Source organism: Channa argus, chromosome 1, assembly GCF_033026475.1.
Source record: "Channa argus isolate prfri chromosome 1, Channa argus male v1.0, whole genome shotgun sequence".
Lineage (NCBI taxonomy): Eukaryota > Metazoa > Chordata > Actinopteri > Anabantiformes > Channidae > Channa > Channa argus.
The window spans coordinates 4376534-4393191 of record NC_090197.1 but is presented as its reverse complement, the minus strand read 5'-3'; the positions used below and the strand labels follow the sequence as shown (position 1 = coordinate 4393191).

The window sequence follows — 16658 nt, the reverse complement described above, 5'->3', positions numbered from 1 at the left end:
GAGAAAACCTCTTAAAAATGTGTCATAGATGATGTTTTGACTTTTAGTTTTTTTTTTTTCCTTTTAATCTTAAAAAAATATATATTTCTGATTTATTGATTAGCTTCTTATCTTTTTCATTCAAATTAACATAATTCTAATAAAGAATTAAAGACAGCATAGATTATTTTCAAATATAAAATCTAAACCTTCAGGAAATATGTGACATTATGTTCATGGTCACTTTTACATCAGCTGACAAAATGTGACAATGACTTTCCAGAACTGTTTCAGCATCAAAGAGTCATGTCTCTCTATAGTCTGAGGTTATAATCCAACGTTCAATGCTGGAAACATGCAGACTGCTGTCAACTGTACTTTTGTCTCCTTAAGCTCTGGAGTTCTACTTATACTGTTTTCTATTTTATATAATAATTGTAGACATTACTGCATCTTTTTAGCTGATTTAGTTGTTAATACCATTACAGAAACTGTTTATTTCATCACACTTTCTTCAGACATTTAAATTTTTAAGTTCCAACTATTGTTAAACTAACATTTTAATTTCAGCAATTTATAGATATTAGGTTTCCAAAAATGTTCTGTCCAACTTAATACTCTGGAACTAGTTTTACTTTTTATCTTTAGTCCTGAAACCATCTGTTTTCATGCTTCATCAGTGATGCCTGACTGTCGCCATGGCTACTACATTTAAAGAGGAAGTAAAGCACTGAAAACCATTTTCATCTAAAGTCATGGCCAAAAATATCAGCACCCTGGCAATTTTGTCAGAATTTGTATGTAGACACACCTGTGGCAAGTAACAGGTGTGGACAACACAGTAATCCACAACAATCCAGTTAAAATGGAGGAAAGTTGACTCAACCTTTGTGTTGTGTGTCACACCGAGCATTGAGAAAAGAAAGAAGTGGAAAGAGGTGGAAAAACATGGACAATCTCAAGGCTAAAAGTCCATCTCCAGAGATCGTGTGCAATATCATCAAGAGGTTTACAGCTCATGGCTCTGTAGCTAACCTACCTGGACGTGTCACCTCGCACTATCCGTCACCGTCTGAATGAAAAGGGACACTATGGTAGGAGACAGAGGAGGAATCCACTGCTGACACAAAGACATAAAAAAGCAAGACTGGAGTTTGACAGAACTTATGTTACGAAACCACAATCCTTCTGGGAGAATGTGGACAGATGAGACAAAAGTAGAGCTTGTTGGTAAAGGACATCAAGACACTGTTTACAGAAAAAGAAATGAGGCTTTCAAAGAAAAGAACATAGTCCCCACAGTCAAACATGGTGGAGGATGGATGGTTGATGTATTTTCATTTTCTTATTCCTGGAGCCAGTTTGTTTTTACTGACTGCACATTGAAATCAAGAGGGACTAATTATTAGACTGTATTTGGTCGTAAATATCAGTTTGATTCTGTGGAAACTAATTCACATCAAAGTCGACAACATTTCTTTGTGTAATATTTCTCGAGTTTATTTTTTTTCTCCCCCATACATGTTAAAAATTAACAATAGAAATGTGGATTAAAACATATTCATTTGTCAGAACAATCAAGAAAAGATTTATTTTCCAAACTAAACCTCTCAAAATAATCAGCTGTTGACTCCAGGTGTGTCAGAAAATAAAGAAGCAACAAACTCATCAATAAACAAAGTTCAGACAAAGTGAAGCTGCAGTTTCCTGTGACTGCAGCAGTTTAGTGGGACTACAGAGTTAGTAAGTCCACATGTAGTTGTTGTGTGGACGACTTCCAACCCCACTACTCTGTCTGCACCATAGAGCACAGAGGGACAATATCTATGGAATAAAGAGGATTGAACATGTGACACAGAATGAACAAGTCAACAAATGTGAGATGACTCTGAGGATCAGGAAGAACATTTCAGAGTTTGACAAACAGCTTCATCCCAACACTACACACGTTTCTGTCATCAGAGGAAGCAGCAAATCTTCTTTTCACAAATCCAGTTTTTATCATAATATCGTTCACTTTTCCATCTTCCTTGTTTATCACAGCATGATGCATAAAACCCAGTGGGATGTTTCTCTCCTGTCGCCCAGAAGCTGTCAAAAAAAATAAAACCTTGTTTTTGACTTTGATAAATTCATGATTATTTTCACTTTCAAATAAACTTAAATCTCATTTTAATGATTTGAAATAGTGTCATGTTAGTAACTATGTAGGGGATTTGCTGACACCACAAGGATCATGGGGATAAGTCTGATCCCAGATGTGAACTGAAACCTGGAGCCAGGACTCTGAGATCTCCTCCATTCATTCCAATCAAAGTTAGTGACTCTGCTCAGACTCCAGCAGCATTTAGTGTCTTCCTGCTCTGATTCCTGCTTTTTAAAGCCACTGCACATGTTCAGTAGTGTTTCTCTCTCTGAGCCCAGTCACTGTCTGTTAGACTTTTCACTTTGTCAACAGGTTTCCTCACATCACTTTCAGCTTTGTCTCTGAGGAAAAGACAGCAGCAGAATCCATCCCTGGGACTAATGATCATATTCAGCTTTTTCCTTCATCTGTTCTTCACTTTCTAAAGAGCAGAGAAGAGGCAGCTGCTCCTTCATGCTGAGATCAAGTTCAAGAAAGTTTGACTCTAAATGTTGAAGCTAGTTTTTCTTCCACCATGTTTGTTCTGTGTGAGGATACAGAGAGCAGCACACACATTCAATCCTCTGAACTGTGACCAGAGCTTTGAACCATGTTTCAATCCTGACTCATTGTTACTGCAGCTCATCACAGACTGGAGATGAAGAGAGTTCATAGAAAGATTTTTCCAAAGAGATTTGGATCATTTTGTCACTGTCCTACATTTTAACACATGATCCTATTAGCTCCTAAAAATGACTCTGATGTCACTGTATTAGAAAGAAAATGTGTCTCACGTTTCTGTCAGCTGTGATCCATCCACCCATTTCCATTCCCATTGATATTGTGTCTTTAGACCAATCCAGGAATCTTCATGCGGATTCAGCTTTGTGACAAAGTCCTAACAGAAAGTCAATAATCATTTCTTCTTTCATCATTCAGTTTTTCTGTTCTAGTAACATCATCATGTGAATCTGTTCCAACTTGGAGGAAAAGAAAAGTTGTAACAAACATTGTTTGAATGGAACTAAAGTTCATATTTTAGCAGAATGTATTTGTTGTGTTTCAATAAAATGTAACTTTTTATTTTACATTTCATTGTTCATGCAGAAGCTTTTTGAATCATAAACATCTTTTTCTTTTGTTCATTTAACTGAAATCAAAGCTCCTGGTTATAGTTCATCAAAATTCTCCCATATTCATGTGACTTTTCATTGTCTATAAAAACTGACAGCAGGTCAGAAACAAATACACACACACACACACACACACACACACACACACACACACACACACACACACACACACACACACACACACACACATACAATTATACACACACACACACACACACACATACAATTATACACACACACACACACACACACACATACAATTACACACACACACACACACACACATACAATTATACACACACACACACACACACATACAATTATACACACACACACACACACATACAATTATACACACACACACACATACAATTATACACACACACACACACACACACACATATATATACACACACAAACACACACACACATACAGACACACACACACACAGACACACACACATACAGACACACACACACACACATATATATATATACACACACAGACACACACGCACACACACACACACAGACACACACACACACACACACACATTAACACACACACACATACACACACACACACACACACACATTAACACACACACACATTAACACACACACACTCACACACACACACATTAACACACACACACATTAACACACACACACTCACACACACACACACATTAACACACACACACTCACACACATACATTTACGCACACACATATTAACACACACACACACACACACTCATTAACACACACACACTAACACACACACACTCACGCACACATTAACACATTAACACACACATACACTAACACACACACACACTTACACACACACACAAACATTTACACACACACACACATTAACACACACACACACACACACAAACACACACACACACACACATTAACACACACATTAACACACACACACACACACACACATTAACACACACATTAACACACACACACACACATTAACACACACATTAACACACACACACATACACACACACACACACATTAACACACACACATTAACACACACACAATAACACACACACACACATACACATTAACACACACACACACACACACACGAACACACACATACATTAACACACACACACACACACACACACATTAACGCACAAACACACAAACATTAACACACACACACACACACACACACACACACACACTCACTTGTTCCTCTTTGCTGTTGATAATCACCAGATCTGATTCTCTCTTCACACAGTCTTTTCTGCTCTCAAGCCAAATTTTCTTCTCAGTGGATTTAAAGTAACAACTGGATCCAAATCTCTTCCATCCTTCAGGACACAACTTCCCTTAATGTCAAACAAATGTTTAAAGACAGATTTCATGTCATTCAGTATCAGAATGATGATGATCTGTAGTGTCACTGTGTAAAATAAGATCTTAATCTGCTGCTTTTCTCTTTCAGCTTCAGTTTAGAAAGAAGTTAAAACTCAGATTTTTAAGTGATGATCTGCAACAGAAATATCCACATAGAAAAATGTTCAACAAAATGAAACAACTCTAACTGAACATAAAGGCACATTTAAGTCATATCATGGAAATTACTTTAATCCTGCTTTTTGGTTTTAGTTTTTAAAATTTTCTCACCTTGAATTTTGTCTTTCAGCTGCTTTATTTCATCCTGTAACTGACTGTTGGTGACTGACGTGTCTTAAAAACAACATTACAACAATATAAATCCTGTCATGTCTCAACGTAACATGAAGGTGAATCTTGTGTATAATGATATTTGGTAATTATTTCAAAATCTTACGTGACATTTTGTCCTGGAGCTCATTGTAGCTTTTGGTCAGGTTGTCAATCCTGGATTGAAGCTCTTTTTCTTTGGTGACTGAATGAAATGATGAGAAACACAAAACCAAAGAAACAATGAGTCTCTGTAACTGAGTTTGTTGACTGCTGTCTTTGTATTAGAACAGTAGAAAAACACTATGAGAACATGGAAACATTGTGAAGTTGGATCCTGAAGTTTTACCCTGGAGCTGCTTGATGAGATGCTGTGACTGATTGGAACTGTGACTCACGTTGTTGAGTTTCTTCTCCAGATCATTTTTCTCCAAAGTCACTAAATTATCTGGAGGGAAAAACCAAATCCAAACAGATCAAAACCATGAAATCATTGTGTTTTAAATACAGCATATTGAAGTTTCCTGAGCACGTTAAAGTGTCACTGTCACACTTAATAACACTAGTAACTTGTTGAAGCCACAGTTCTTTCACCTGCTGTGATAAATTCACTCAGGGAGTCGTGACTAGAGCCAACAAAGAACCAACACAAATGTCTGTAACGTTAAATACTTGTTTTTAAAGGATTTCAACTTCACCAAGTGCTGTGACTTTGAACAGAAGCAGAAATCACTTTATTTCTGCTGTTGTCACAAAGTAGATGTTGTTCTGTGAACATGTTGTTGTGTTGTGAACATTTTACTGAGAAATTCAGTATCAACCTATTTCCAACCTGCCAAATTCACTAATTAACTACATGAGCACATGAAATTATTAGAAAACATGTAGCACTTTAAATTATGGGACAAAATGTCAATATTTACTTTTGCTTTGTTGAATTGTGAATTTTTATTGTTTTTTCCTAATAACTCTGAAAACACTTTGTGTCCCATGAAGGTTCCTGCTGCACCTTCATTCATATGATGTGGAAACTGCCCTCTAGTGTCTCACTTTTGGAACAAAGTATATTCACATTTACATATTTTATTTAGCAGACTTTTATCCAAAGTGACTTACAAGTGAGGAACAAAGCAGCAGAAAAGTCAAGGTGAAAACGTTAAGTGCAATGAGATGAAGTGTTGATTGGAAAAGTGTTTTTCCTTTTTTAAAGTGGAAATGTTCTTCAGCAGAGCGTAGTAGGTGGGAGGGATTGTAGACCTGGATGATATGAGCAGAGCCTGCACAGTGAGTTGGGTTGTATATTCAGAAAGGTCGGATCTGATCTTTCAGATCTTGTAGAGGACAAATCTGCTGCCCTAGAGACAGAGGAGATGTCAGTAAAAGTCAGTCTGTTGTTTATGATGATCCTCAGATTTCTGGCAGACTTAGTGGGGACAATCATTGAAGACCCAATGTTGATGCTGATGTTGTTTGAAGGTCTGGCTGTGAAGACTAGAACTTCTGTCTTGGTGATGTTGAGCTGAAGATGTCTTTCTCTTATTAAAGCAAAGATGTCAGAGAGACAGGCAGAAATGTAATATGAGACAGTGGAGTCCTCAGTGGAAAGGACAGGAAGAGCTGTGTGTCATCAGCATAGCAATGATAGGAAAAACCATGTGAGTGGATGACAGAACCCAGGGATGTAGTATAGATGGAAAAAGGACCAAGATCTGAGCCCTGCAGCACATTGATGGAGACGCATAGTAACCAAGTTCTAACAGCTCTGTCAGGATGTCAGTGCACTTCCTGTTCCTGGACCTTTATTTTGTGGCCCCTCCCCCCTACTTCCTGTGCCTTGGTTTCTTTTCCCCAGCTTCATTTGTCCCTGATGGTTTGCACCTGTTCCCTCCTCTATTTTAGTTCAGTCTTCCCCTCACTCCCTGCCAGATCCTCGTCGTTGTTCACATGGTCACTTCTATCGTTGTTACTTTCTTCATTGTCGTCGTTATTGTCCTCACCAACCCCACAGTAGACTCTGGACTTTTGGTAAAGCCTAAACTTATGTTTCTTGAACTTTTGGGAAATCTGGACTCTAGTATCCTGGACTCCGTGTTTTCTGTGTGGTTTTGGTCTGAGGTTTGCCTTTTGTTTAATTCAGTGTTTTGGTCTAGTCTCTAGTTTTGTCCGCTTGTTTTGATCCTGGTTTTTTCGTGTTTAGGTTTGCTTGTGTGTTCTTCAGTTTGCCAGTGCTTTATGCTTAGTTTGTTCGTGTCTGCCTCCCCTTAGTTCTTGTGTTTACGTGCTCCCCCAACTGTGTTACTTTGGTATCTTTCCCTTCAAGTGTGTTTTTTAAGTTGTGCTCCGCTTTACTTTAATCATTATTACATGTGATCCTTTGTTCAGTAGTTTGTGTCCTGTTATATTCCTGTTATTCTCCTTAGTCTTCCCCTTGTGTTTACCTGCTTTAGTAGTTTAACGTTGATCTGTGCCTTATTTATTTAGTAGCCTTTGTTTGTTCTTTCATTTCCTAGTCTAACTAGTCCCTGAGCCTTAGTTGTGATTATTTTGGTAAATTTTGTCCCCTCTTGTTTTCAACGTCCACTCTGTTGTCACAATAGTGAACATAATTATTCAAACTCACCAGCTTGTTGTGATCCAACATCATCACACTGATCTCCATCCTCCATCATCTCCACCTCCATGTTCTCTCTCTCTCCTCTAATATATTTCACCCTCAGATCAGACTCAGTTTGAATTTCTGTCGACGTGTTGATGAACTAAAGAGCTAAAAACTAAGTGAACTTCTTTGTGACCAGTCTTCACTGTCTGTTTCCGTCTGAGTCAGGCAGCTTTGAACAGAGAGCATCAAGGAAGTAGCAGCAGGACAAACCACAACCACTGACACTTTAAATACATTTGTGTTTGATATAAATCTTTATTTTTGTGTTGTAAATATAATTGACTATTTCTGAATGTTATCTGGAAAACTTGTAAAAATATTGAGAAACACAGCTCATTCTCATATTTTTAAATGTTTCCTGGTCATCGTACTAAGATATAAGCTTCATTAGCAGAACTGTGTTTGTCTGCATATCATTAGTATATAATTATAGGTGTAAAAAGCTGACTTCCTGTCTCAGATCAAACTAAATATAAACAAGAAGTGTTTCTGACAGGAAATGTGATGTGTGAGCTGTTGCTGCAGTTTCAACTTATTATTCTGTTCAAAGTCCACAAATCTAAGTTTTAAATAAATGTAAAAATTACAGCTTAAAACATGGACAGAGCAAGTGGTGCAACGGCTCACAAAGGTCATGAAGGAGAGAACTGGACCTACTCTGATCAATACAATAAAATACAGCTTTATTTATCCCACTCAGTTAGTTTGGAGCTGTTGCACACACACACATACTATTAAACCATCTCATAGTTTGTAAGAATGACAGGACAGATCACTGTGAACTATCTGTATGTGAGTGAATGAAACACCTCGATGCCCCAATGGCACCTGTTCAGATTCCTTTGCTAGGATGTGATCAGGTGAACAGTAGTGATGCTCCATGTGATATCAAAGTTTCAGTGCTTGTGTGGAGCAGAAGGGGAGTTTCCAGCTTTTGTTGAATGTGGACTGTTATAATTGGACACTTATGTAAATGAAATATCCTATGTTCAGAATGGTTGTTAAACGCATCTTTCTCCCTTTCTCTGTGTTGTTAGTGGACAACACAGGTGTCAGTCATTTGTGTTGGACAATTAGTGATGTTTAGGTGAGTGGGAAACTCAAACAACGAAGCAGGAGGGAAGAGAACAGGAGGAAGGAGCAGAAAACGGAGCCTGACTGAGGGAAGAGACAAAAATACAATATCCATGTTTGGTAAAGTTCCAGTAATGTTGTTGGTTCACTAAACTCCTGAATGTTTCTGTATCTGTATTTTATAAAGTATGGGAGCAGTAGGAGCTGTTTGCTGTCTCTACATTCACTTCATAGACTCTAAGGCCTTCACCACGCTGTGGACTGTAGTTAGCTTAGCTCCTTCATGCTAGCATGGTGAATGTGGGAGACACGTATTACACCAAGCTACTGAGTGAGGACGGTAACTACATCTGACACTGGGAGATTCTGGACACTTGCTGCTTAGAGAAAGACGTTCATTAGTGTTTGTGGGTGTTTGCATCGTGAGCTTCGGACGCTGCCACACACTGGCACAGGGACAGAGAGTTTGAAAAACTGTTGCAAACAGTTCCAAGAGACCAACATGGAGGCCAACGGTATTGTACCATTGTACTGGTTATGAATCCCAGGTATTCAAACTTTTTTCTTCTTTTTACCAATTGAAGGGGAAATTTAAAGGTGGGTAACATCTGACATCAAATACATTTCTACACACTTACATTACCTGGTGCTTTACCTTCATCATAATTGGTGCTGTTTGCTGCAAATAATTTACACACTCGATGTCAGTAGGGTATAATGAGCTTTTCAAAGATGCTTCATGAAATGACATAAATGAAGCTTCATTATGGAATTTGAAATGTATTTTAAACAGCTTCGGATTCACAGTTAATCACAAAAACGACATTATTGTCAATGTAACATAATGAACTTCTCACCAAACAGATGAAGATAATTAGATAAAAAGAAGATCCACAGTGAGCTGAGGTGCAAGTACTGGGGCAGGAGGCCGGTACTAAACTCAGGGCTATGCAGCTGGAGAACCAGAGGCATAAGATGTTTATTCCATCTGTGGTTATGTGGAATGTTAATTCATTGTGCAAGAAGACTGATGAACTGGCAGCTGTAGTGAAAAACTAGAGGATTAACAAGGACTGTAGTCTGCTGCTTCACAGAGACGTGGTTAACCAGCAACACTCCAGATGCTAAGTGGAGGGAGACCACAGTATGTCAAACTGAGGGAGTTCACCTGTGGGACTGTGGTCAGCAAAAAGGGGGCACCACAGGGGACTGTGCTCTTTTCTGTCCTGTTCACCCTGTACACATCAGACTTTGGATACAACTCCAAGTTATGTCCCATGTGAATGACACAGCCATTGTAGAGTTTATCAGGAGGGGGGGTACAGGAGCCTGGTGAAAGACTTTGTGCTATGGTGCAGCTCAAACCATCTGTAGCTGAACAGCTTCAAGACTAAGGACATGCTTGTGGATTTCCAGAGACCCAGGACCCCCTACAACTGATCTCCGTTGAGGGGGTCAGTGTGGAGTTGGTCAGAACCTTCAACTACCTGGGATTCCAGTTGGATGACAGACTGGACTGGAGAGCAAACACTGATGCCCTCTACAGGAAAGGACAGACTCTTCTTTCCAAGGAGCCTGGTGTCTTTCAAGATCTGAAATCTTCTTCCGATGTTCTACCAGACTGTGGTAGCCAGTGTTCTCTTCCGTGATGTGGTTCACTGAAGAGGCAGCATTAGGAAGAGGGATGCTGCACGGCTGGACAGGTTGGTGAGTGGCTCTGAGCTGGGAACGGAACAGGAGCCTCTTACATCATTGGCTGAGAGAAGGACCCTCAAACTCTTGACCATCACACTAACCACGCTTTGCCACTGAAAACGCTTCTATGCCTGGTGATGACGCTGTGTAGACTGCTGTCCCAGTCCAGTTCCTTTTGTCCCCCAAGCCATCAGTTTAATTCTGCTCGGTACCAAAGTCCAGTGTACAACAACACAGTCAGCAGTGTCCACCGTCATTGTGCTGTGTTTCATTGGCTTTGTTGCCCTCTTGACCTTTATTAGTCTCATCATGTTCACTTTTATACTGAGCTAATTTAGGTTTATTGGCTTAGTAAAAACGTGGACTATTACTTTTCATTACTATTTATATTTATATTTAATTTTGTGTATTTGAGCATTTTAAGCTGCGTAAGTTAGTGGATGCTTTAAATTTCCTTCAGGATCAATAAAGTACAAATCTAGAAACAACCAATCAGAGCAGTTTATCTTACGATATGTGGACAGGACGATGATCCCAGCTGCCATCAGAAGACACAGCACTGCTAAACACAGAGCAGCTCCTCTGAAAGACTTTGTGTGGACTGGAGGATGATTCTGAGTCTGTGGTCCTACAGAGACAAAACAACATGGAAGCTGGTTGTTACTGATCATCAGCTTTAATCATGGCAGTTTACCCACAAGCATCGTGGTTCAGGTCTGTGGTTGTGGTGGCATCTGTTCAAAATGTCACATCAACACTAGAGATCAGTGATCTGACAGATTATCATGTTCGTGTTGCAGTTGACCCCAGAAGTGTCCAACTGAACAGTCACTTTACACATCCCACTTCTTCCTGTTGTGTGTTTGTTCCAGTCTGTGGTAAAACTCTTTACCAGAGCTGATGCTTCTACAGATCTGACAACTGAATAAATGTTAAACTGTGACCAGTAGGACTGAAGCCAAAAACTGAACACATTCAGCAACAAAACCCCTGAAAATGAGTTTTCTACAGAAACCTGTGTTAGTTTACATGTAGTCAGCAGAAGAGCATCCAACTAACTGAACACACATTTTGCAGCTGTTTCCTACAAACTGTACATGTAGGATATAGATACAGAGAGAACAGTGATGGGCTGCAGGTTCTGAATGCAGGAAAAACATCACATATCAGTCTAACATGATCTAAAGCCACTCAAACAAAGCAAAGTTATTTGTAATATTGATTTGTCATATTTTCCATTAAAAAACCTTTAATAGAGAATAAAAGAAAGTTCAGGAAGATGCAACAAGATGAACAGATGTGCAGTAGATGCTGTGTGGACAGAACAGAGCAACAAAGCAGATTTACACCTGTGTCCAATCACTTACTTTCTTCCTGTGACTGAATATCAGTGACATCATCTCTGATAACATCTGTACTCTCGTAGATATCCACCTCTCTTTCCTCCCACTCTCCTCCATCTTCCTCCACCTCTCTGTTGTATCTCACCTTGGTGTAAATATCTGAAGACATCTTGAGACTGAGACAGACGGACAGTAGCTGAACTTCACTGACTGTTACTGTGCTGCAGTAAAACTTTAAAGTCTTCTACTGTAGTATAAACTACGACCTGTGGCAGAGAGAAATGCAGTAACATGATCTACTTTACTGATGCTGCTGTCAGGGTTCAACCTTCTGTCTGGTTCAGGAAGTAACAAGAAAACAAATGTGTTCACACCTTTTCATTTATTTGACTGGTGTATAAAAATACAACAGCAGATTAACAGGAAATAAAAAACAGGAAGTGTTTCTTTCTTACAGATGAACAAAATGAAAAAAGAAACATTTAACAATATACAAAGTATCAGACCATCAGTCTGTCAGTGACTTAACAACATCATAGTGTCACTAATGCAGAGCAGGCTGCAATGAAAATGGTTGTGATCAGACGATGTTTCTATTAGTGCATCAGTACAAAGTTTGTCAAAGTACAACAGACACATAAAATCTAAAAACTCTGATTGATAAAGTAGATAAAGTCACTGATGGATCATGAGACTATAGTGGGCACAGGCCCAGAGTCTTGGGGGGTCAGAGTGTGTTAATTTAAATATCTGGTCAAAAATGATCACAAACTGAAACAGAGGAGGATTAATGTGAACAGATCAGCGCCTGACTGAGGGAGGTTTTTGTACGATGCTTTTTCACTGTGTGAACAACCACTGACTGTTGATGCTGTGGAGACTCTGACAGTAGTAAACTGCTGCATCTTCAGTCTGGACTCTATTAGGATGCAGGGGGGACATTGCTCCCCATAGTGGCTGAACTATGTCCCTACAGTAAGTCCAGTATAATTATTAAAGCAATAAACATTTAATGACTAAAATAGCTCAGAATTAATTTGTGTTTTGTGATCAATTCATTTTGGAACATTCACGTGTGAAAATCAGATCACACAGGAAGAATGAAGCAGATGAATGAAGGGGCCAAAACATTAGAACCACCTCGTAACTATACATTCCCTCCAGTATGACTCCATCACCAACTATGACCCTAATGATAAACAAGTTGAACAAGAATTGTCATCTGACAGTTTCAAATTAAAAACTTTATTACTTTTTTTGGATTATAACCTTGGTGCAAACCTTTGCATTCTAACTTTATATTCTAGTCATGTGTGTGCACCTGACACCAAGACAAATTCTTAGTACAGTCAAGTGTTCTTAGCTGTGACTGGCAATAAACAGTTTTCTGATTCTGCTTCTGTAAAAGTAGAATTTATGTCAGAGATGTTTTACTGCATTGTGTTGTCTGTTTTCAATAGATTTGATTTTGTGCCTCATATCCAACCCCCAAAGAGCTTCACTACTGGTGACCACGTCTCGTCCCTGTGGGATTCAGACACCACTCCTGTCTCTGCAGTAATGACCATCTCAGCAGAGCAGATGAGGAGACAGCTATGCAGGCTGTGCCCCACAAAGGCTGCAGGTCCTGATGGAGTCAGCCCCAGGGTACTGGAAGCCTGTGCCCCACAGCTATGTGGCATCCTGCAGCACATCTTTAACCTGAGCCTGCAGCTGGAGAGGGGGCCTGTGGGATGGAAAACATCATGCCTGGTACCAGGACAGAAAGTGTCCCGCCCCAGTGTCCCCAGCAACTACCCGTGGCTCTAACCTCCCACATCATAAAAGTGTTGGAGACTGGTCCTGGACTTCCTTGATGCTCTGGTTAAACCATCTCTGGACCCCTTCCAGTTTGCTTATCACCCTCCACTTAGGGTAGAGGACGCCCTCATCCACCTGCTGAGCTGAATTCTGAAGTGCTTTTAACACAATCCAGCCTGTCCTGCTGGTGGAGAAATTAAACTTAACGCTCACTGACAACCCTGTGGTTGCCTGGATCTCGGACTACCTCACAGACCGTCCCCAGTACGTCCACCTGCAGAACTGTGTCTGACACTGTGATCTGAGGCACAGGTGCTCCCCAAGGGACACTTCTATCTCCCTTTCCCTTCCCCTGTTAAACTCTGACTTCAGGTACAACTCAGAGTCCTGCCACCTTCAGATGTTTTCTGATGACACTGCAGTTGTTGGAGGTATCCAGGGTGGAGATATCACGGAGTATTGATCAGTTGTGGACAGTTTTGTTTGGTGTGAGCACAATCATCTCCAGGTCAACATCAGTAAAACAAAGGAACTGGTGGTGAACTTCAAGACGTCCGGGACTCCTGTCCAGGGAGAGGGGGTAGATGTGGTTTCGGAGAACAAATACCAGGGTGTCCACCCAGACAATAAACTGGTCAATTAATGCAGCATCAATCTACAGGAAAACACAGTGCAGGCTGTATTTTCTAAGGAGGCTAATGTCCTTTAACATCTGCAACGTCTTATGAGTCCGTGGTAGCCAGCTGCATCTTCTATGCTGTGGTTTGCTGGGGCAGCAACATGAAGACATTAACAGACTGGACAAACTAATAAGGTGGACTGGTTCGGTTCTGGGGGAGAAGCTGGACCCTCTGCATGCTGTGGCTGAGAGGAGAATGTTGTCCAAACTCTGAAATCCTGGACAATCCCTATTGAGACAAATCCAGCTTGGACAAAGATGATCAGCATCCAAACAGTTTTCACAAGAGTCTCACCCTGAACAAGGAGCCCCAGGGTGGACAGCAGTAGACTCAGAGACATCATCATTGTGCTGCCGGCGTGTCAGTGGCTCTGAAAGGCCTGGACAGACCCTGATCAACACTGGTCTCTTAACAGCTGGGAGACAGAGGCAGGACACATATGCAAACACACACAGTCACTCAGCTGGAACTGTCCTCTTCACTTTATCATGAAATTCAACAGGAGAAAAAAATATTCCAACTGATGTTTTACTTATTGCATCTTGAGGAAATGTTTGACCTTTATCTATTTAACAGCTTCTCAATTAGGTGAAATGTGGATTCAAGCAATGTCAATGATTTTCTGCACATTCAAACTGGAGGAAATATTGAGAAAATGTGCTTTAATTTCTAACCAGATATTTGAAGGTTGAATGGTGTAAACTGGACTTTTTCTTCTTAGTTAACAATGTTTCACTAATTATCCAAACAGCTTCTTCAGTTTGGATTGATTTATAAGTAGCTACGTCGATAAGTAGCGAAACATTTCTAACTAAGAAAAGTTTTCACCAAACAACTATTCAGATTTCCAGCTTTTCTTGTTCACCTCAAAATATTCTTTGATGTTGAGCGATAAGTTTCTCTGGAAGCTTGTATAAAAATTCATACAGTGGAGGAACAAAAACAAAAAAATTGTTCTTGTTGCTTTATATTCATCTTAATCTTTAGATCATTACATTTTAAGATTTAATGATCTTAAGATTAAATGTTAAGATTTAATGATCTCGATAGACTTTAACCATCAACTGGTGTTTGTGTACATTCAGTGAACTGTATCAGTCTCTGCAGTAGCTTCCAGCTGCAGCATCAGTTCAGTTTCTGTTCAGTCTGACTGAGGGAGGTTTTTGTACGATGCTTTTTCACTGTGTGAACAACCACTGACTGTTGATGTAGTGGAGACTCTGACAGTAGTAAACTGCTGCATCTTCAGTCTGGACTCTACTGATGGTCAGAGTGAAGTCAGAGTTTGATCCACTGCCTGAAAAACGATCTGGAATCCCTGATGCTCGAGTGGTGGCATCATAAATAAGTAGCTTAGGACGTTCTCCATCTTTCTGTTAGTACCAGTGCAAATAGTTTCCACTATACACATTCTGACTGGTTTTACATCTGATGGTTGTGGTTCCTCCCAGAGCAGAGCTCACTGCTCCAGGCTGAGTCACTGTGACCTGACCTCTGGACTCTGAGGACACAGAGACAAAAACAGAAAGCAGCATCATGGTTTTGTGGGCTTCATTTCAGAGGGACGGATGTTGATAGAGGAGAGGAGTTGGATTCTCTGGACTTTACCTGTGAAGCAGCAGCAGAGGAGAGTCCAGATGAGGACGGAGATCAGAGTCATGTTTTTGATGAGGAGGATTTCTGTGTCTTCTGTTGTCATGAAGGACAGCTGTCAGTCATCCAGTGTTCAACTCTCAGGACTATAAACTCTCCCAGAGCACTGGAGCATGGTGCTGCTGATGCAAAGTGGCTCTATGGAAATGATCACACTGACTCCAACAGGGACTTGGATCAATCTGATCAGGCTGATTATCAGTGGATCAATCAGTTTTTCCAAGGATTTGTTAATTTGGAGAAAACCTTTTGAAAATGTGTCATAGATCCTGCTTTGTAGATTTATCGTTGAATAGGTCTTTTTATTAAAGGTTTAAGTTGATTTTCCATTTGCAGCTCTGCTGTGTTTTATTTCAAAATAGATTTATTTTGAAAAATTGCACATATGCAACAAATTCGTCATGTTCTGTGACACGTATTTAAATGTTTATATATTTTTCACAATGTGACTTTTTCCGTGTGACTGTAGAGAGACATGGCTCTCTGATTTTGGAACAGCAGTTTTTGTACGATGACACAATGATTTTGTATCACTGTGGTTCACGTTTGGTGGAGGAACCAAACTGGAATTTGGACGTATTAAGTATTACATTAGTTTATTACTTAAGGTTCTTGTGTCTAAACATTTCTGATAATGTTTTATTGCGCTGAGCTAAATTATTTTAAAAATGTCAGTTTTTATGCTCATTTTTTAACTTTAAACATGTGACATTCAAAGTGACCTTTATAGAAACTTTCACTTTCTACTTCATTTGTTAAATGTCAACATCAGAATATTAAATAATCACACAGTTTTTTTCTTAAACCTTTAGCTCTG

At 39.7% G+C, this 16658-nt stretch overlaps 1 protein-coding gene across 1 annotated transcript; it reads right to left on the bottom strand.

The window, feature by feature from the left end:
• Positions 1-290: 290 nt before the first annotated feature.
• Positions 291-12023, bottom strand: LOC137132266 (C-type lectin domain family 12 member B-like). Its single transcript, XM_067514623.1, has 8 exons — positions 11733-12023; positions 10877-10993; positions 5287-5385; positions 5065-5142; positions 4899-4961; positions 4458-4600; positions 2899-3002; positions 291-2070 (listed from the first exon to the last, which is right to left on the bottom strand). The coding sequence occupies exons 1-8, from the start codon at positions 11875-11877 to the stop codon at positions 1938-1940; spliced, it is 882 nt and encodes a 293-aa protein (XP_067370724.1). The 5' UTR covers positions 11878-12023; the 3' UTR covers positions 291-1937.
• Between the last annotated feature and the right edge of the window lie 4635 nt (positions 12024-16658).